The sequence below is a fragment of the Vespa mandarinia genome, chromosome 6 (genome assembly GCF_050613455.1).
Source record: "Vespa mandarinia isolate Hongniang chromosome 6, ASM5061345v1, whole genome shotgun sequence".
Taxonomy (NCBI): domain Eukaryota; kingdom Metazoa; phylum Arthropoda; class Insecta; order Hymenoptera; family Vespidae; genus Vespa; species Vespa mandarinia.
The window spans coordinates 2,063,806-2,086,500 of NC_140815.1; the positions used below are offsets into that span (position 1 = coordinate 2,063,806).

At 29.1% G+C, this 22,695-nt stretch overlaps 3 protein-coding genes across 7 annotated transcripts in view; 1 reads left to right on the plus strand and 2 right to left on the minus strand.

The window, feature by feature from the left end:
- The first annotated feature begins 1,581 nt into the window (after positions 1-1,581).
- On the plus strand, positions 1,582-8,998 carry LOC118441012 (facilitated trehalose transporter Tret1). The gene is made up of 7 exons (XM_035864849.2): positions 1,582-2,060; positions 2,207-2,308; positions 4,025-4,114; positions 6,729-7,076; positions 7,195-7,352; positions 7,451-7,903; positions 7,999-8,998. The coding sequence occupies exons 3-7, from the start codon at positions 4,061-4,063 to the stop codon at positions 8,609-8,611; spliced, it is 1,626 nt and encodes a 541-aa protein (XP_035720742.1). The 5' UTR covers positions 1,582-2,060; positions 2,207-2,308; positions 4,025-4,060; the 3' UTR covers positions 8,612-8,998.
- A 1,032-nt stretch (positions 8,999-10,030) lies between these two features.
- Positions 10,031-16,017, minus strand: LOC118441010 (uncharacterized). Its single transcript, XM_035864843.2, has 16 exons — positions 15,876-16,017; positions 15,394-15,518; positions 15,056-15,316; positions 14,782-14,974; positions 14,496-14,685; positions 14,173-14,419; positions 13,931-14,045; positions 13,553-13,869; positions 13,282-13,474; positions 13,060-13,224; positions 12,600-12,958; positions 12,347-12,501; positions 11,929-12,207; positions 11,593-11,834; positions 11,362-11,491; positions 10,031-11,292 (listed from the first exon to the last, which is right to left on the minus strand). Exons 1-16 carry the CDS (start codon positions 15,900-15,902, stop codon positions 11,180-11,182), a joined length of 3,111 nt encoding a protein of 1,036 aa, XP_035720736.1. The 5' UTR covers positions 15,903-16,017; the 3' UTR covers positions 10,031-11,179.
- Positions 15,991-22,695, minus strand: part of for (cGMP-dependent protein kinase for) — a 52,347-nt gene continuing 45,642 nt past the window's right edge. For 4 of the 5 annotated variants that reach the window (XM_035864844.2, XM_035864846.2, XM_035864847.2 and 1 more), the window contains 9 exons: positions 20,296-20,515; positions 20,061-20,124; positions 19,694-19,866; positions 19,416-19,562; positions 18,603-19,049; positions 17,967-18,266; positions 17,822-17,884; positions 16,171-17,701; positions 15,991-16,084 (listed from right to left, as the gene is read on the minus strand). In XM_035864844.2, the coding sequence (XP_035720737.1) occupies positions 17,536-17,701; positions 17,822-17,884; positions 17,967-18,266; positions 18,603-19,049; positions 19,416-19,562; positions 19,694-19,866; positions 20,061-20,124; positions 20,296-20,515 (1,580 nt within the window). In that variant the 3' untranslated portion in view covers positions 15,991-16,084; positions 16,171-17,535. The remainder of the gene's footprint in view (positions 16,085-16,170; positions 17,702-17,821; positions 17,885-17,966; positions 18,267-18,602; positions 19,050-19,415; positions 19,563-19,693; positions 19,867-20,060; positions 20,125-20,295; positions 20,516-22,695) is intronic. The other variant, XM_085657875.1, reaches the window with a different exon arrangement.

The following is a 22,695-nucleotide window of genomic DNA, read 5'->3' on the forward strand; positions in this document are numbered from 1 at the left end:
CATTGGCACAGGTCAGGGATATATTCTACTTAGATATATATCTATGTATCTATAAGTATGTATATATAGTTATATATATATACATATATATATATATATATATATATACATAGGCGTATTGTTATAAATGCGACTCTCTTTAAGAGTTCGTGCCTTTACTTGCACGATATAGACAATGGCACCATTTACTGATCGCGACACGATTAATCGTCAAGTCCTCGTTACCGAATCGCTTGCGATTAACTTGACTTTATTATCGTGCATAGCCGCAAAAATTATTATTCTCCGCGACGCAAAATCAAAATAATTACGTATTACTTAATTGCAGTAGACCGATCTGTCGGCGGATAAAAATCTTGGACATCCGTGCAACGAAAAAGAAAAAAAAAATACCTAGAAGAAGGAAAAAGAAAAAACATTAGTTGCCAAGTAAGAGACAGATATGTATTTATGTCTCTCTCTCTCTCTCTTTCCCCCCCTCAAATTTTTTAGTTTTTTGTTTTTTTTCTTTCCTTCTTTTTTTTTGTAAATATCACAATGATCTATAATCATCGATAATCGATGCTATTTCTGGACACGAACGATTGTTTTCTATTTGCACGGAAATAGATCCTTTGAATGTTTGGAAACTATTTGTCATATTTCTCCTTTTCTTTGCTCTACAACAACTCTTGGGAATTTATATAATATTGTTTTACGTTGTAAACATTTTCGAGGATATTGGTGTTTTCGTAAACGAATACGTCATGAGTATTGATATAGTTTGATATAGTCAATGAGTATTGATATATTTGTATCGATAATTGGTGCAGTTTTGGTAATTAACATTGGTAGAAGAATGTTACTTTTTACCAGCTTGTTTGTGACATGGTTATATCATCTATAAGCATTGCTTTGATATTCAGGCACGCACAGATATATTATTTATACTCTTTTTCTATAGAGAATAGAGAAACGTTTTAAGATAATAATATTGAGATAAAATGGGAATATTTATTTCAGGTTCTATTTTATTCTATCTTCGATACTGATAAAAAATTGTCACTATACATTGATGCGATAATAATTTCATTGATCATACCACATTATGTACGATATAATACATATATATGTATATATATATATATATATATATATAATATTGAATATTGTATATGTATATATCGTATATGTTGACATATATACAATTATACATATATTGACATATATACAATATATACATATATATCAATTCGAGTTTGTTTTCTTCTTTCATTTCTTTTCTTTTTCTTTTGTCTTTTCCTTTCCTCCCCCTTTTATCGATAATATCTATTTATAATACAGATCCCGTTTTTACGAGAAGATATTCACAAATGCAAGTATATATATAAATATATATATATATAAATATATATATATATATATATATATATACAATATATATATGTACAAGAGAAATATGTTGTTGCACTGTTCGAACGTCGACGGCGCGAGAGAGGCTTGCGATCGCGCACGGGCTATAAATGCGAAGGCTCCAACGAAAATCATCTCAGTCGCTGTTTGAGAGCGAAAAAGTGCCGTTTAAGTTCGATTCAAAACTGCTTCGTATTTTTTAACACGTGTTTTTCACACCTGCGATTCACCAATTATTAATCAACTATATATATATATATAATATATATATATATATGCATATATATATATATAGCAATATCTCTTTTCATTTTTATTGTTTCGTGTTCTATTGCCATTGAGAAGAAAAGATAAGAAGGAGAAAGGAAATAAAAAATAAAAAAAAATAATAAATAAAAGAGAAAATAAGTTTGAATTTATAGCTTTGGAATGCTCGGATGTATATATATATATATACATATGTATATGTACATATATCGAATGTTTAATTGATACGTGCAGTCAATAAGAGAAACTCAAAGGATCTGAATAGATCTCTTTTATCATTGTCATGTCACTTTATTACAATCAATTGTAATACCTTTCGATCGTTAAACACATCATCACTAAGCATTAAAGCTTCTTGTACGATCGAAGAAATAGTGCGATAATATTTATTCGCCAGAGAGGTGCATCGAAAGCATTTTTTTATCTTTTTCTTTCCTTCCTTCTTTTCTTTTTTTTTTTTTTAACTTTTCTTTCTTTTTTTCTTTTCTTTTCTTTCTTTTTATCATTTCGTTGAATTTCGCGCCGTCACCGTTACATGCAAAAACAGTGTGAAATGTGTTTTACTCGCCGTTCAAGAAATTATTATTTTCCATTATTATCGCCCCTGTCGTTCCGAATCAACGGAGAGGAACATCTTTGATCGGCTAAGGTAAAATTCTAGTAAAAATAAGATAACACTAACGATAACTATTACTTTTTACTTTTTCTTTTTCTCTTTTTCTTTCCTTTTTAATTCTTCCTGTTGCCTTTACATTTTCAAAATAAATTTCTATTAAAAGAGAAACGATGTTTTCCTTTTTGTTCTTTTCTTTTCCTTTTTTTTTTTATCGTTTCATTTTTTTCCTATTATCAAAAGGAAACGTATTTTGACATTTGAAAAATCAACCGATTGCCAATTTTCATTTCAATCGGTCAAAGTAGACACATCGTTGTTGAAAAGTTCACGTAGTTAATGCAGAATGTGAACAAGTAAGTAAATTAGCAAATATGTAAGTACTTCTTGTTATAAAATGTTCTTAATATATGTATAACAGAATGGCTTAGCGTATTGGCATTTTTCTGGAAAAACAGGAACGAAGGGAAATGTAGAATTACATTGGCGCAAGGTTGCGCCGTTATAATTTTTACGATCGTGAGTTCGATCACTATCGCAATTCTCTATTGCGACGAGAATTTCTGATTCGAGGAGAGTGAATTTCGCGATAGTTGTATTCTTGTTGTTTCACGATTTCAAGACGTTTGATAATAACAATTGAGAAATAAATTGAGAAATGGGGATGAGATAGAGACCAGAGAGTGAAGAATCAATGTTGAACTATTTTCTTTTTCTTTTAAGTTTCTTTTTTTTTCGTTTCTTTTTATTTCCGACAAATTAAAGAGAAAAGATATGTATCACGCGATAGCAATCAAGTAAATATGTGAAAATTTTTTTCTTTCGTTTGTTTCTTCTTCTTCTTCTTCTCTTCCTCTTTATTCTTCTTTTTATTCTTTTTATTCTTTTCATTTTATCATTCGTGTGACTTATGAAAAATTATTCGCAATTGTCAGTGAACTTAAAAGTGAGATACGTGCACTAGCATCGTACTAGAATCTTCTTCGTTCGGATCTACGGAAACTCTGTAATTGTCTCATAGCATGCCACACTGGTAATTTATAACATTGTCCCGGTGCTCTTTATTATAATCGGACGTTGATAATTATCTATCAGTACATTATTCGTTTTAATTATATATGATAATTTAGGTTCGTTTCATCAAATTTTGTGATTTCTAACATTATCGTTCAAATTTATCAAAGAGAGATTTATCTTCTCTCTCTCTCTCTCTCTCTCTCTCTCTCTCTCTCTCTCTCTCTCTCTCTCTCTTTCTGAGATTTACATTATATTATATATTAAAAAAATAATATAAATAAATAAAATAAAATAAATATTAAAAAAAAAAAGGAATAAATAAAGGATATTCTTTTCAAATGAAAAAGATGGGTGTTCGTCAATTGCGGAGAAATTAATAAAAAAAAAAAGATTACATAAAAAGATTTAGAGCAACGCCCAGTTACATCTAATGAGACGTGATTGGTCTGACTCTTTAATAACATTATTCAGCTTTGTATAATGGAAGGAGAGAAAAAAAAAACGAGAGAAAAAAGTGAAAAATAAAACTAAAAAAAGAATATCAAAAGAAGAAAAAAATTACAATAACAACAGCAACATCATCTCGTCGAACGGAGCACTGGGTTATTAATAAAATTTTGAAAGGAAATTTTTTTCTCTTTTTTTTTTTTTTTTTTTTTTTGATTTAAATATCAACGAACTTATTTCTTAATTTAAATAGCAATCGTAACCTTGCAAATCTCTTTTGCATTTCAGCAAATATTTTGCGCTCGACAAGTTTTGGGCGTAACGATGATTCAACCGAAGATCTGGTGGAAGCTTATTTACTCAGAAGACAAGAAAGGTGTAAGGATCTTAATTATATAATGTAATCGATTCTTTTTATTCTTTTTTTTTTCTATTTCTCATCATCATCATCATCATCATCATCATCATCATCATCATCCACGAAGTACTTAAGTTCGTTTATAATCGAATGATCGTTCAAATGATCGTTCGATAAGCGTTATGCGAAAAACATAAAATGATAATTCCATTATCTGCGAGTAATATTACGTAAAATGAAAGAGGTTGAAAAATATCTACTGTACGATATTAATTCTTTCTAAGATCGTCGTTCCTATTTTTTTTTTTCATCTAACGTCCTTTTTTATTTATTACGATAGTATCGATGGAATTCGAAAAATTCAAAATTATTTGTCTTCAGACAATCTTTATACGGAAATGAAAGCACGCGTGCCGAGAATTCTTTGACGTGTTTGATTTAATGTGCTACTATGATAATTAGATACATTGTGTTATATCTTCCGAAGATTATATATATATTTATATAATATACAATATAATATATACGTATGTCTATTATAAATATTATATTATAGATTATATATATTTATGTATACATATATCTATATATAATATTCAATATAATATATATAATACATATATATATATGTATATATATGTACATAAATTACACGAACGAGGAAGTCATTACAAGATGGACATTTCTAAGTTAAAAGAAAAAGATTATTATCGTTAATAGAGAAAAAAAAATAAAAGAGAAAGAAATACCACGTTTGCTGTTGCATTCGTTGTTGCACAATAAGATAACAAAGGAAAGCAAAGGATCGCGATCTAGTCGTATAATCGTTGCGAGAGCAGCGCACGGATGTCCATTCACTTGTTCTTTCTCGCGAAAAAGATTCGATGACAACGATGACAACAACGACGACAACGACGACGACGACGACAATGACGATGATGAAGGAAAGATGCTTTCGCAAATACGTTTTTAAAATTTATGAAGACGATTGATTTGACCTTCTCTAATCGTTGAATCATTTCAATTCTTCTGTATATTGCTAGATTTTTATCTAAATTTTTTTTTTTTTAACGAATACTCCTGTATCCCTCATATTTCAACTTTTTCTCTATCTCTCACTCTCTTACTTTCTCTCTCTCTCTCTTTCTATCATTGCGACGATATCAAATTCCTGATAACTATAAAAAAAAATAAAAAAATAAAAAAAGGAAAAGAAAGAAGAAGAAGAAAAAAAAAGAAGAAGTAGAGAAAAAGGAAAGAATTAGGAATCGATTAAAAATCTATTCGTGTATGTGCTTACATGTTTAGTTACAATTTTTTTTAATTACAAGTTTGTTTTAGTTACAAATCTTTTTTTCTTTCGTTTGTATTTATTTGCTGGTCGCATCAAAATGTAAAAAAGCAAGCGGTAATAATAAAAATGAGGAAATAGCAATAGACGAGTTTTATTATTTCGGAACACGTTCACGGAAGTTCCATCAAATTTCCGAACACGTGCGACTCGCTTAGTTGTGATATCTTAATTGTTTAAGGAATACGGAAGTAGCTTGGAACATTTTTTATGATCGAGAAACGTAATGTAAAGTAGGAATGATTTTGTCTTTGTCCATTATGTATGTGTTTTCTTCTCTTTCTTTTTTTCTTTTTTTTTTTTTGATTTCAAACGCACGTATCATTAGTTCGAGAGAAAGATTATTATTATCGATTGAAAGAAAGTTGATCGAATTCCTCATGAGATTTAATTTGGTACCTCTCTTAGTCTGACTCCTATCCATTGAACCAATCAGATTAGAAAATAGTGCTTATTCAAAGAGCTTTTTCAAAACTGATAGAGTTCATTGGGTCATTAGAGTACGCAAGCCTCCTCACCCGGCAAAAGAAAAATGATGCCTTCGACAAGGTGGAGGTACCAGCGAGGAGGATTCCTTTCTAAGAAGTGTGTCCTTTGTTCTCACGTATCGCGATGAAATAGATTATTCTAGATCGTTCTCTCATATTCGTAATATAAGATATATCTGAGTAAAAAGAAAAAGGAAAAACAAAAGGCAACGTTGAAATATTACGATATATTATTTTCAATCGTTTATTATATCGAAGTTAATGTAAAGCTGAATAAAAAAGAAAAAAAAATGATATTTATTAATGAAATTACGTTATAATATTATATATTATTTATATTGTATATTATATATATTAAATATATTATATATTAATAATATTGTATTTAATTATATTATAATATTGTCTCTCTGTTTTTTTCCATAACGAAATAGTAATAATTATCAACGTTGTTATAAAAAATTCGACGTACATTAATTAAAACTATACTTATTAAATTTAAATTCAATTATATCGAAATTGAAATAGAGAAAATACAAAAATACGAAATTTAAACTAATTGAAAAAATAACTATTCATTATTTGTCATATTAAACGCATTCGTTTACTCAAAACGGTCTAAGATGAATGACAATTTATTTTCATTATTTTCAATATTTAATATTTCATAAATACCAATCGAATTATACTAATCAAATTTTCTATTATCGAACATACTCGGTAATTTTGTACCTGTCTATTTTATTTTTTTTTGTTTCTTTTTTCGTATAAATACATTTCCACGAGTTATTACAGATTCTCGCTGGCTTGGCCGCACACTCGGGACAGATATCAGTGGGATTGTCTCAAGGTTTCAGTGCAATTCTAATACCGAAGTTGTTGGAATCAAAGTTCGCTGATCAGTCAGAAACATCTTGGATCGCGTCGCTCGGTGCTGTCTCGAATCCAGTTGGTGCATTAGTCGCGGGTTTCTGTTCCGAATGTTTTGGAAGAAGATCGGCTATAGCATTGGCAACTTTACCGCATGCAACAGGATGGCTTTTAATAGCATTCGCCAAAAATGTCCCGATGTTGTACGTTGGAAGATTCATCAGTGGAATCGGTACGGGCATGGCAAATGCACTGTATTTATATGTCAGCGAGGTAAATAAATAAAAAAAAAAAAAGAAAAAAAGAGAGAGAGAGAGAAATAAAAAAAAGATAATCGATTATTATTTCTTATGCAATGATCATTTTTGTCAACTTTATACGATTTTATCAGACAGCAGCTCAACATCAGAGAGCATGGTTAGCGAATTGTGGACCTATCTTGACCTCGTTAGGAGTGTTAATGGTGTACACGTTAGGTTCCTTGACAACGTGGCAAAAGTCTGCCGCAATCAGTATAGGTCCAGCAATATTATCTCTGGCATTGACGAGGTAAGGGTTTTTGAATTTTTTTCCTTTTGATTTTTTAACATCCATTGATATTGTACAATAAGAGGCAAATTTGTAAAGAGATAAGATTTATTTCATAGGATGTTACGTGAGACACCAGCCTGGCTAACAGCCAGAGGACGAACGGAAGAAGCAAAGGAATCATTGTTGTGGCTTCGTGGTCCAGGTTTAAGCACAGACAACGAATTTCAAGAACTCTGTAATGCCAACGCGAAAAGGATGGAAGAAAGAGAGAGCCTTTTTAAAGCTTTCTACATGCCGAATGTTTGGAAACCATTCATTATACTTCTCTTATTCTTTGCTTTACAACAACTCTCAGGAATTTATATAATGTTGTTTTACGCTGTAAATGTTCTCGAAGATATTGGTGTTAGCGTAAACGAATACGCCGCGAGTGTTGGTATTGGTGTTATCAGACTATTTGCATCGATAGTCGGTGCAATTTTAGCAAATAATATTGGTAGAAAAGCATTAGCTTTTACCAGCGGTTTTGGCATGGCTATATCAGCTATGAGCATTGCCTTGGCCTTTAGGTACATATAGATACATTATTTATATTTTTTTTTTACAGAAAATAGAGAAATGTTAAAATGAAAATATTGAGATATAATGGAAATATTTATTTTAGGTTCCAATTGCCATCTTGGGTATCTTTGATCTGTATGGGATGTCATGTTGCGTTATCTATGATCGGCTTTCTGACGTTACCTTGGGTTATGACCTCAGAATTATATCCTCTTAGGTTTAGGGGACTCTTAGGTGGTATTACTACCAGTATAGCACAGATCTTAACCTTCGTTGCTATTAAGTTATATCCCGAGGTAAGTTTAAACGCCGGCATAGAGAACACAATGTGGATTTTCACTACAGCAGGTTTATTGGGAGCACTCTTTTCCGTTACCCTATTACCGGAGACCCGAGGTCAAAGCTTGGACGACATTGAGAACAAGTTTACGAATAATACGAAGGCCATTCCGAAGATCAATTCAAATATCAATGGTTCGAGAGGACTTTCGAGTATTTTTGTTCATACGCAACCTAAGAATATTATACTTCAAAGATTTACATCTATATCAGAGGAAAAGGATTCTAATCATACCGGTAATCGTTACACTTACGATAACTTTTGTTTCGACATGGATTACGATAACGTTGCCAGAGAATCTAAAGACGACGAAAGTCAGAAAAAGGATCATCATGTGACGACTAACGCCATTGCATTGGATCACGTTTATATTTGAATAATCATCAATTTAAAAAAAAACCAAATATAATTATGGATACAAGCTTGGAATGAAAGAAGCTCATTAATGTAAAAATTACTACTGCCAAGAATAGAAATTTTCTAAAATATTTTGTATATAAGAGATATATGTGTATTTGTGTAAGTACAGTGAACACATACACGCGGACATACGCGCACACATTGCTGTAAATATTTTTACACCTTAAAATGATAATGTTTGTATTATTTGTTGTTGTTTGTTTATATTACGTAAGTACATTAGATTTTATGAAAATTTATAAAATCGTTGTTTCTCTGTATATATTTATGTATAATAATAGTAATAGATAGAGTAAGATAAGATTATGATTCGCGGTCCAATATGTTAGATATGTCTTTTCTTTCTTTTTTAAGAAAAGACTTTCTTATTTTCGATTAATTATATTATATTATTAAATAAAATCAAATTATAATTATACTATAATTAACACTGATATATATATGTGCTATATAATATCGGTGTTGTTATAGTATAATTAACGATGTATATAATTACGGAAATATAATAACGGAATTTATATTGTACAAAAATAACAAGTATTAGAGACCACTTTATAATAAATACAAAGTATGTTATATTGAAAGAAACGATAAAAATGATCTTTTTCTCTTTTCTTTTCCTCGTTTAATTATTTACAGATCATTTAAAAGACGGTGTTTAAGAAATCGAATATTTTCTTTGTCGTAAACTCATTCACTTATTCATTTTTGTTTTTTTATTTATCAGAATCAATAATTACAATATATGTAATTTTCTAGTTAAGCGACCACGCCATTTAATTATATACAATATAAATACGTAAATCAAATAAAATTCTTATATGACATCGTTATACACTACTTACATTTCTAATATTACTTTTTAAATGCACATTGTAAAAAGAAGTATAAGTACGAGTGACAATAATGATAAGAAGAGCTAATTGATATTCTATTTAATTACTTTGTTTAATACACTATCGATAAAAGGTATTCTATGTGTTGGTTAAAATCAGTGCCAAAAAAAAGAACAAACTGATACCAATAGAGGTACTATTGGAAGCATCTTTTCAATTCCTTAAATATAAACATGCATTTGTCGTTCCTAACTATTACATTTTAAGGTCCAATATTCATTATTAGGCAGTTTAAGCTTCACTATAAATGACTAAGAAAATAGCTGAATATTTACTCCTATATTATATTGTCCTATTATATATATACATAGTAATCTGCATTGATGAGATAGTCCCATTAATATGAATGGATAAACATTTACAATAGGACCAAATGCGTTATAAAAAATTGCCTTTGAGATTCCGTCGATATATATATATATATATATATATATATATATATATATATATATATCATAGTGAGTGTTTTGTTCATTAATTTTAGTAACAAACATTTTTTATGAGATTCTAAAAAAAAAATAAATTTATTATTGTTTCAAAAAGTTTTTCTTAAAGGCACAGCAAATATACCATTGAAATTATTAGAACGATTCTTAATACATATTTCTCATTTATTTTGGGATACTCTAGATAAATAAATTATATATTAGAAATATTTGTAATGATATAATAAAAATAAATTTGATTTATCTACTTGTAGAATCCTACATTCTGCCTGTAATCTACGACCATGAGGTTCACTTCTGTTTTCTTTAAATAAAAAATAAAAAAAAAGTTGTTTATTTTATCTATTTTAGTAAATATAGGCGATAATACATGTACGAAATAATTATTATTTTACAATTTTTGACAAATTTTATTCTTTTTTCTTTTTTTTTCGTTTACTTTTTTTTTTTTGATGCATCATCAATGTTTCCTTGATCTCAACAACATTGCCCTTGTTATGTCACTTGTAAATATACACGTTTGATAAGATATATATATATAGAGTAATTATCATTTTTTTTGTTTACTTCATAATCGATAATAATTTTATCTAAAAATTAGGAAAATATAATAACTACTTTAAAAAATATTTTCTTATTAGCCACATCTGGCACGTGATTAGCTTAATCTTAAACTAGCCGTTTCAAAATTCTTGAACTATTCAAACCATTTGACAATATAATTGCTTGGTTTTGCTCGTATAAAATGTTTCGTAGGATATTTTAGAATTATTGTTTGTACAACGCATATAAATTAACTCCTATTAATGTTTGTTGTTTTTCTCATTAACAAAAATTTTATCGTTCAAATTTTAAGACATAATCATTGGTGTTTTTTTTTGAAAAATTAAAGAGTATTTGTTTTTATCAATAGTTACTATTATTAACTATATGTAAAATGAGTAGATTCAATGTTTCAATAGGGTAAATGCGGGTATTGTCATGATCATTATTTGTTTGAGACTAACTATCACATCGGTATTGCCTACTTTCAACAACTGGGGCGGGGTGAGGAAATTATTATGCAAAAATTGAAAAAAGCCAACAGCTTGCCCAAAGTAGTCTGGCAGTTTCAATGTCACCATGAATAGAACCAGCATTTATATCTTGATACGCTTGATGGTCTAAGCGTGTTACCTGCTGTCAGTAGAATTCTGAATCTGAACTGTGTTGTGAATCCCCACTTCTTCCATTCAAATAAACTTCTGACGTTTGTTGTATAGACGGTGAATGTTGAGTTGTTTCCCAATGTTGACCTAAACACACACACAAAAAAAAAAAAAGAATGAAAAATATGAAACTTCTTTTTAGTTTTGTAAATTTACCATGAGCAGCAAGTATAGTAGCCAAACAACGAGCTACCGCTGGACTTGGAGCACATGCAAGTGCTGGAGTAAGACCCTCAGCATCTATAGCGATAACACTTGCTCCTAATTCAAGCAATTTTCGTGTTACCTATAACAGAATAAACCAATGTCTTTATCTTTGTTTACGTTATAATAATAAAAATCTATATTACAACAAAATCATTAATTTCAATAAACCTATATCCTTACCCTTACAAGACCATTTCTTGCTGCCAAGTGCAAGGGTGTTCTCTGTTGTTTGTTAGTCATATTAATTACTGCTACACGTTGTTGTTGCAATTGTTGAGCATTTTCTAAGCAACTAATTGAAGCAATCCAATCTAAAAGAAGTAAAGCAGCAGCGGAATGGCGTCTTTGACAAGCTAAATGCAACGCTGTATTCTTATTGGCATCAACGGCACGAACATTCGCTTTCCACTCGAGTAACAGTTCTATTATTACAATAAGTTTTATTACCACAAATAATTGTTAAACAATTTTCTTTTGCTTTTTTTTCTTTCTTTCAATTATTTTACAAACAATTACCGATTGCATTGCATTGTCCATTAACAGCAGCGCATAGAAGGGGTGTCCGACCGTAATGATCCAAATCCTCGAGCCCGGCCAACTCAGGTCCAACAGAACTTAAAATGAGTCGTGCACATTCAACCGACCCCGCGCTAGTAGCAACGTGTAAAGGAAGTCGACCAGCTTGAGCATCTCTTAAAGCTGCAACTGTCTGTCCACCAAATTTATTTATTAACAAATCCAAGCAATGCGCTGAATTTTGATAAGCAGCACAATGAACAGCAGAGAAAGGATTACCTGAAAGTATAAAAACAATGTTCACATATATGTATATATATGTACATATATATATATATATATATATATATATATATATATATATATATATATGTCATGTTATCAATAATTTATTGTTTCAAAGAAATATAATGCATACCCTCTAAAGAATCAATAACATTTTGTTCTAACAGATATTCTACACAATTAGAATTTCCATTGTAACAAGCCCAATGAAGTACTATGCAACCTTGATCGTCTTTTAACGTCGCTGCCATTGGATCAGCGTTAATTAATGCAGCTAAAGCTTTCAATCTATCAATATAGATTATAATAAGCAAAAAAGAAAAAAAGAAGGAAGAAAAATACATGTTAGATATCTTAATTTTAATCAAAAGCTTACATATTTTTACCTTCCACATGCAGCAGCTAAATGCAATGGTGTTTTTCCATTTGTATCCTGTATAGCAACACGAGCCCCATGTGATAACAATAAATCTACTAATTCATGATCTCTCGCATTGACTACTGCCCGAAATAAAGGTGTATGTTTATTCATATCGGGTAAATTGCAATCTGCATTGTATTTCAAAAGTAAACTTGCACATTCTGTTCTACTATTAGCTACAGCTAATGTTAAAGCTGTGCGACGTTTTACATCGTAACGATTTATTACACTTATATCTTCTGTTCTTTCCAATAAAAGTTGTAAACATTTAATATGACCTGTAGCTGCTGCACAGTGTACTGGCGTACGTTTAGTAATAGAATCCTTCGAATAAAATAAATCCACGTTGCATACAAGTTATATAAGAGAAATGTAATCTAAAAGATATCATTCAAATATCTATATAATAAATTATTATGACTTACTTCAACTGAAACCGAAGCACCACAATTTAATAACATTTGAACACATTTTTCATGACCTTTATAAGATGCTAAATCTAATGGTGTTTTACCACTACCTTCTTTGATATTAGTATTTGGAAATAAAGGTAATAATAACCTCAATATTTCGCTATGACCATGATATGCCTATATGAAAAATGATTTTGTATTTTTTGAAATTTAATGAAATATTTTTTATCTTACCGCAAGATGTAATGGTGTGAGTAATGGTAATTGTGATTCCTTTTTGGCAGTAATTGAACCTGGTAGTGTAGCTTGTAACAATGATTCTAATGCTGATTGATTACCAGCAGATACTGCATAATGTATAGCTGTAAATCCACGTCTATCACCTACTTGCGGATCTGCTCTATGCTTTAATAAGTATTGTACGCACCTATAGAATTAAAATAATACATAAAACAAAACTGAATATACTAATATTTCTCGATGATAAATAAAACAAACTACTAACTGTGCACAAGAATTTGCCGAACAATTTGTTGCTGCTGCAGCTAAATGAAGAGGAGTAGCACCATTCACATCTTGGGCATTAGAATCACTACCAAATCCAACCAAAGTAAAAACACAATAGTAGTGACCTTGACCAGCTGCTAAATGTAAAGCTAACTTATTTTCGTTATCGGTTAATCTAAAATTAGCTCCACTAGATAACAATAAGTCCAGACAAACTACAGAACCCTTTAATGCTGCCAAATGCAGCGGTGTTCTACCTCCTAAATCCTTTGAGTCTATAAGTTGACTATCAACTTGCAATAATTTTCTGCATACCTGTTATGAAGATAGGGTAAAGTATAATTTAATTATATTGTCTAATTAAATAAAGACTCACTTCTATGTGACCCGCTAAACAACTGAGATGTAGAGGAGTACGTTGAGTTGTGTTACGGGCTGCAGGTGATGCTCCATATTCAAGTAATGTTGTGGTTAAGCACTCGTGACCAAACCTTTGTTTATAATTTAATTTAATTGAAAGTTAAATATTAGTAAGAACAATTATTAATAAAATTCTAAGTATAATTATTAATAAAACATTAATTTAAAAAAGTTTTAAAGAAAAATTTTTTCTCATACCAAGCAGCAATGTGTAAGGCAGTATTTCCATTTTTGTCATTTATATCAGGTATAGCACCTGCATCTAGTAAACTTTTTGAACGAGTAAATCTTCCATGAATCGCAGTCATGTGTAATGGTGTGCGTCCATCTGCAGACTGAACATTTATTCTTAATCCTGCATGAAGTAACATTTCTAAGCAGTGAACGCCATGTGTACTAGCAGCAGCAATATGAAGTGGTGTTTGACCTTGGTAATTTATAGTTTCTAAATTAACAAAATAGTATAAATTAATAACATGATATACGAGCAAAACGAGCACGAACGTAATATAATTACATACCAATATTAACACCATTGGCAATGAGCTCTGAAACTGCATCTACATGTCCATTCAAACAAGCAATATGCAAAGGTGTATTGCCATATACATTTTTGGATTCTATATCTGCACCACCTTTAATTAAAGCATGCATGCATTCAACGTTCCCAGATGCAGCAGCTGCGTGTAATGGAGTATATAAATCGCGATCCTTAACACATGAAAAGAAAAATAAAAAAATAATGTAATTCTAATAAAAATATTCAAATACTTTGAAATAATGAAATGTAATTGAATTATTCGTTACTTTAACATCTACATCAGCTCCCTTTTCAATTAGTAATTTGACAATTTTATCGTAACCCATATATGCTGCAAAATGCAAAGCTCTTCTGTCTTTTTTATCAGCTGCATTTACTACGCAACAAGCTTGAGTTAAACATTCTACCATTTCTAAATGACCATTATAAGCAGCATGATGTAGGCTTGTTCTTCCACCCCTACAAACGAATATAGAAATATTAAATAAATTATTTTTACAAATGTACAATTAGTTGAAAAATTTTAGGAGCAATACAAACCTGTCTGTTACATTTATATTTAACACATAAGGAATCATAAGTTCTACGCATTCTACAGCATTATTTGCAGCTGCAACATGTAAAGGTGTTTGCCAACTTCGATCTCTATTGTTTACATCTGCTTTATACCTTAACAATACATTTACTACAGAAGGCTTGCTTGAACAGCAAGCTCTGTGTAATGGTGTTAACCATTTTTTATCTTTAATATTGACTGATGCGCCATTTAATAATAAAGTTTCTATAATATTTTCATCTCCACTATAAAAATATTTACAAATTATATTATATTTTGGAAAGGATCAATTAATAGAAGAGCTATTGGAAATAATACATACGTATACGCTGCTGCATGCAAAAGAGAACGTTGTTCATGATCTAGCCAATTAATATCCTCTTGTCTTGATAATAATGCACGAACCTCTTCTACATCTCCATGAAATATTGCTTGCAATAAAGGAGGCTATAAATAAAGAAATTATATCTATGATTTATATATCTATCCATAATAGCATTTTATTAAATGAAATGTAATTAAATCAAAATTTTATTAAAAATTCGTTCATGTTGAGAGGTTAATTGGAAGAATATAAGAATTAAAAGTAAACAGCTGAGACGAATAAAACTTAATATTAAAATATCAAAACAGATGTAAATATCTACAATTTAATTTTATAATAAATAAAGTTAAAAACTTGAAAGAAATATATATTTAATATATGACATATAAACCTAACCTATAAAGAATCCATGTAATATTAAAAGACATCAAAACGAATTCTAATAAATTGTGTTAAATTAAGCGAAAAATAGAATTTACCCCGTCACGTAAATCATACACGTTCATGTTTAATCCTTTTTGAGTTTATACCGATACTAGAACGCTTATAAAATCATAGTCGCTGCATCGTAGACAAATGACATTATCCTGTGAGTCATACTAACGTCCGTGCATCTTAAATAATATACATGTATGCTTTGAATATAATATGCAGTGTCTCGTCAATTTTTTTTTTTTTTTATCGTTTTCTGAAATAAATAAAAATTTATATGAAGAATATTTTATCGATTTTTTATCGGCTTAATTTAATATATTTTCTTATATTATCTCTTACCTTTATAAATACTTCAAATGGAATAAATCGATATATTTATAATAAACGTCCTCTAACAGCAAGGTATTACCGTTTGAAATGTATTTTTAAATTAGAAAAACCAATAACAAATATATATTTGATATCTGTTTCTTCTTATATTTATTCCTCTAATTTATAACATGTTTGTAAGAAATTTATGTTACTTGCTGAGTAATTATCTGTATAAATAATCATAAGAGACATCACAGGCAGTGAAAGGATGAGGAATACTCCTCTTGTACTACTTTCTTAGATATTATTTTTCTTTTTTTCTTTTTTTTTTTTTTTTTTATAACACTTACAGTATTTGCAACGACTTTCTTCGTATGACGTATCATACAAAAAACATGCAAATTTATTTTCTATAATTTAAAGGATGAGCTTTTAAACAATATGAAGACAAAGGATAAACTATATATATTCTTTTTTCTTTTTAACAATCAACAAACTTCTGCACTTTTGTACATAAATTTTAAGTAAAATCGATAAATACTTGATTATTAAATAATTTCGATATCTTCAAAAATTTTATGGTTTTATCGATAAAATTCAAGAAAAATAATATTAATAATTGAATGAACTTAATATCGTACATATATAAATGAACTTGAAGGAATTTCATTGCGCAAAACAAAGAAACTTTGAATAATAGAATATTGTCTATTTAAAATCCGATTGAAAATCAACAGCACAATGTATTCTTTTATAATCATGTTGTTATTGTTATACTAATTTTAAATTCTATAAGATGGTATGTACATACAACTTGTACGGTCAGATGAATTTACATTGATAATTATTTTGTGCGCGTTATTACATTGCAATGCGTATGAACTTACTATTTATAAATATTTTTTTTTTGCTTTTTTTACTTTTTTTTCTTTTTGATAAAATTTGTTTACAAATCGATCATGAAAAATTTTTAGTCCTTTTTTTTTCTTTATTAGGTTTTTTTTTCTTTTTTTTCTTTTTTATATATAAAATCTTTAAAGAATTCATTATTATGAATTTGATTGAATCTGAAATTGAACTAAATTAAAATCATAAGAATTAAAGTCTAATGTAATTCGTTAAGAATCATTTGTCCGTGGAAATTAAATGAAAATTAATGAGGACTAAATGCAGATGTTATCAATTTCCTCATTTAATTGTGCTAACTGTAAAACAATCATAGACGATTCTCATCGTAATCCACGCACGTCAAACGATTCCTATAATACATTCCAGATTATCGTTATAAATCCCGTTAATATGGCTTAATGTATTATGAAATATTCACGTATCAACAATTTCAACATATTTTTTTTTTGTTTTCTCTCTTTTTATTCGTGTTATAACGTTAAATTAAAAATCAGCGTCCCATCCAGAGAGATCATCAGGAGGCACTGGATCATTGTCTGGTGGGTACTCGTCGAAATTTGAAGTATCAATAGGAGCACGTATACGAGGTCTTATTGGTGGATCTAGTGTACGTAGTCGTAGGCCTTCCCAATTGAAGCCGTCGAACCATCTAAAAAATAATAAAACGAACGAGATATAAAATTGAAATAAACATTTTTAACGGAACGAAACGTTTAATAATACAACGATATTTTCAAAATTTTTAATCAAATAATCATCAATTAATTACTTGTGCTTTTGAATTTCGCTAATGCCTCCTTTTTGATGGCCGAGTCGTTCTGCCGGATTGTCTCTGCGAAGTATGAAAAAAATATTTCAATTGATCGTCAATCAATACGAATTGATATGCAATGAACATGATTATCGACGATTACCTGCAAAGTTTTTTAATCAGGACAGAAGCGTTACGTGTTATTATCTTCGGAAAGTCTATGGTATCGATGCCTTTTAAAATAATGTTATATGTTTTCATTGGATCAGAACCGGTGAATGGCGGCGCTCCAGTGAGAAGTTCAAATATAAGGACACCGAGGGACCAATAGTCGGCGCTTATGTCGTGGCCTCTATTGAGAATAACTTCCGGTGCGACATATTCCGGCGTACCACAGAATGTCCATGTCTTTTTTCCATGATCCAATCTCTTGGCAAATCCAAAGTCCACGACTTTGACGTATCTTTAAAGGAAAAAAAAAAAATTATTATGTTACAATTATTATATTAAAATTTTTCTTTCTAATGATAATTAAATAGAATCACACGAAGATACAATGTATATAACGTAAAATTTAAGTGAAAGTACTTCGACGATAATTTATTATTATAGATCTCCCGCGGATATACTTTATTTTATATTCATCATGTCTATAAATCATGACACCTTTACCATTTGACTTTCACTGGACGACGTGAGATACTTAAGAGAAGAGAGAGCAATCTATGACCGATGAACATATGGCATATATATATATATATATATATATATATATATATATGTATGTATATATCCTTACCCTTCGTTGTCCAATAGAAGATTTTCCGGCTTAAGATCACGATAAATAATATTTCGTGAATGTAAATAATCGAAAGCTTCGACGACGCAAGCAGTATAAAATCGTGTAGTGGGATCATCAAAGTGTCCTCTATCTCGGAGAACAGTCCATAGTTCTCCTCCTAGGCATACTTCCATTAACATATACAAATATTTGTCGTCTTTAAATGTTTTGTATAACTTGACAATAAAGTCACAATTAGTTTCATTCATGATACGTTTTTCCGACATTATATGTTGTTGCTGTCTCGTTTCGACTATCTGTGCCTTTTTCATCTGTTTTAATGAAAATGCTTGAGAACTATCATCACCAATTTGAACTAATTCGACACGGCCAAAGCCACCAACGCCGAGGGTAGCAATCCGTCGTAGATGGTGCAATTGAACGTGTCGGAATTCCTCGTCCAATCTAAATAATTGCATATAAATTAAATATTATATGTATAAATATATATATATATATATATATATATATATATATATATAATTGATATATTATCTACGTTATTATCGTCATAAAAATTAACTTTTAATGGATTGTTTAGTTTCGAGTTTAAAAATACATTTAACACTTACTACTATTCATCGTACGTTTTATTTTTGTATCCAAAATGCAAGCGTGAAATAACAATTATAACAGCATTATCATAAAAATTGCAATTAAATGATTAAAATCGAAGAATATTCTTTTTTCTTCTTCTTTTCATTTTTTTCTTTCTTTTTTTTTTCAAATAGTATAAACAAAAACGTAGGATGAAAAAATATCGATACTGACCTTCGTCGTTCCACGAGTTCATCTTCGTATGTCTTCCGTATCTCGTCCAAAGGAGAAATTAATTGATTGAAAGTTTCACGATCTATGACTAAACAAGTGACACCATCGACATCGTTTGCGATGATGTTAGCAGTCCTCAGGTCGTCACTGTATATATATCGAAACACGTGTTAAGAAAGTGTTCAAGATTATAAAGATTTTATGTGTATGTGTGTGTGTGTGTGTGTGTGTACGTTATTTAATAAACACAAAAAAAGATTTATCAAATGCGTGTTTACCCTTGCAAAGCTTTTTCACCGAAGAAATCACCTCGGCGTAATGTTCTAATAAATTTGTCTTCTATTGAATCCTTTTGCTTCATAGTAACACGTACTTGACCTTTACTAATAATAAAGAAGGTATCACCTCTGGCACCTTGTCTAACTATATAATCGCCATTGTTATAGGTAGTCTACAAAAAAAAAATAAAAAAAAAAAAAATAAAAAAAAAATAAAAAAATAAAAAAAATAAAGAAAGAAAAAAAGTAAAAATAAAACAAAAAATAAATAAAAAGTAAAACATAAAAAAAGAAAGAAGAAATAAAATTAATAATCTAATCATTTCAAAACTATAACACAAATTTTTAATCGCTAGAAAGTACTTACTTCCTCTAAAACGTCAGTGATTTTTGTTAAAGCTTCGTCAGGTAAATTCTTGAAAATAGGTACGCTGAAAAAGAAAATAAAAATAAAAAAAAAAAAAAAAAAAAAAATAAAAAAAGGAAAAAAAAATAAAAAAAGAAAAAAAAACGTAAGTTCTTATTTCATTTTCCTTTAGAAGAACGCATTGAAGATATTTGAAGAAAAAAAAAAAAAATAAATAAATCAAAAAGTATGTTACCTCTTTAAGAAATCGGTATATTCCGCTTGTTTTGTGAGGCCTGTCCTCATCATAATAGTTTGAAAACTTTGTCGGTCTATGGCCCATAGTCTACAATCAACCGCAGCAGTTATTGTTGCTGTCCTTTTGCAATTGTAAAGAATTGCTAATTCACCAAGAACCTTGCCTGGCGTCAAATTGCTTAGGTACTTGCCGTCCCTCGATACTTCAACTTTACCCTCTGCAATAAAAAACGTGACAAGATACTTCTTCATTATAAGACGTAAAGATTTTTGCGAATATAATTTTTTTCTTTTTTTTTTTTTAATCGATACAGTCAATAGAAAATAAGTATATTTATGTATAAATAATAACGAGAGAAATTAATTATTACCGTTGTTTTTATAAATTCTTTAACGTCGTGAAAATAAAGGAAAAGAAAATAATCGAAAAGAAAGAATAAAAGAAAAAGAAGAAAGAAATAACCTAAGATACGAAAGGAGTTCGTTGATTTCTTTTCAATCTGCATGCAAGTCTAACAACTTTTAAAGTAAAAGTCGAAAGTCTAGTGACATTTCAAATTGAATGTATTAAATTTATTTTGACGATCGTATGATTTGAAATTTTTCGTATATCGTTCGAGATATCATTGACAATAATTCGTTCAATCTGATTAGGCAAAATGCTACGTAATGTGAAATGTTCGTCAATTTTTTGTTTTTTCTTTCTTTTCTTTTTCTTTTTTTGTAATTAAACTCGTACACAAATCTTCGTGCTGGAAGGAGATAATTTTTTTTCTTTCTTTTTTTTTTTTTAATTATTTATTTTATTTATTTTTTAAATACACTTAAGACCGGAAAAACGAGCAATCATATCTTTCAGGGGCAATCTTTATAATTAACAATGGGCTCATTCAAGAACGCATCCGGTAACCTGGCTGACTTTCTGCTTAGATACTGTATATATATATATATATATATACAATATATATATATATGTATAACGGAAATCCATCATATCATATGTGATGAAATGTGAGCTATTAAGCGAACAATTAACTAATTTGTACTATTATTGAATTTGAAATACAATATATCAAGAGATATTTTCGGCTTTACTTAATCATTAATACCTACGTTATATGTTTATACTTATCGTTGTAAAAAAAAAAAAAAAAAAAACAAAAAAATGTTTTCAACGAAAATTAATATCCTAACAAAACTGATATCAATTTGTGATTTCTCAATGATGATATTGATTAGATCTTAACTTGTGGTCTTAAGGCGAGATCCGATGTAATGTATACATATTTAAAAACCTTAAAAAGATATTTATATTGAATTAAATTCTTTTCGAATTAAATTCTTTTTAAATTAAATTCTTTCGGTGATTATCTTATAGATATATTTGTTACGATGTGTTAAAATACTTCTTCACATAGTAATTCTCTTTATTTTTTGTTTTTTTATCTTTAATTAATTAATTTATTTATTTATTTATTTTTTTTTTTTTTTTTTTTAATAATAATAAAACTCATATTTTTATATCGTAATATTTAGATTGACCCGATTTCATATGATATATAATCGTTGTATAATAACTGGTCAATATATAAAATCTATAACGTTTCCGTGAGTTATAAAACGACCGGAAAGACCACTCTCGATATCCTTTTAGTAGTTAATAATTATACCGTGATACTTATAGCCTTGTCTAACTAAGAAAACTTGGAGTTCATAAATGAGTCATTGAAAACGCGTTAGTAACGTTCGGGTTTTACTTTCACTTATCGAAAATTCAATGGCCACGCTCGACGACCTTCTTGCTTTTCGAGCTCGAAAATATCATCGGTTACGAGTTGAGCGTAAATTCGTAATAAACGGTTTATTGATTCGTTAAGATTGATGCTAAGATCCCGTAAGTTCGATCGATTTAAATGCTAAAATGTAATTAATGTAATTGATCTACGTAATTTAACTTTTTTCGTTTTTATTTAATTAACTACACGGATAGGTATAATTTAATTTTTTCATTTTTCGCAAATTATTATCGAATATCAAGATCTTCGTACGATTTGAAAATAAAAAGACAAATGATGCAGTGAACATTTATTATACATTCATATAAATTACGTGCATGTATTATTAATTAAAAAAAATAAAAAAAAAAATATATATATATATATATATATATATATATAACAGAAAAAAAACAATAAATATAACATTTACTATTTTATTTGTTTGTAAATTTCATTTTATTTATTCATTATAAATATCCATTACGCATGAATATATAATAGATATTAATAATACATATATGTATTATTAATTTAAAAAAATATACAAAACAAAAAATAAAAGGACAGTAAAAATTAACATATAAGAATATTGAAATATTAAAATATTTTGAAATTGAAAT

Bases quoted from the DNA above. Each gene is read 5' to 3' on its own strand.
- LOC118441012 (XM_035864849.2), top strand. From the start codon at position 4,061: ATGATTCAACCGAAGATCTGGTGGAAGCTTATTTACTCAGAAGACAAG. The intron at 4,115-6,728 runs GTAAGGATCTTA...GAGTTATTACAG, and splicing joins ACTCAGAAGACAAGAAAGGT to ATTCTCGCTGGCTTGGCCGC. The intron at 7,904-7,998 runs GTACATATAGAT...TATTTATTTTAG, and splicing joins AGCATTGCCTTGGCCTTTAG to GTTCCAATTGCCATCTTGGG.
- LOC118441010 (XM_035864843.2), bottom strand. From the start codon at position 15,902: ATGAACGTGTATGATTTACGTGACGGG. The intron at 14,686-14,781 runs GTAACGAATAAT...TCATGTGTTAAG, and splicing joins GAGCTGATGTAGATGTTAAA to GATCGCGATTTATATACTCC. The intron at 12,208-12,346 runs GTATGCATTATA...TTATACTTTCAG, and splicing joins TGTTATTGATTCTTTAGAGG to GTAATCCTTTCTCTGCTGTT.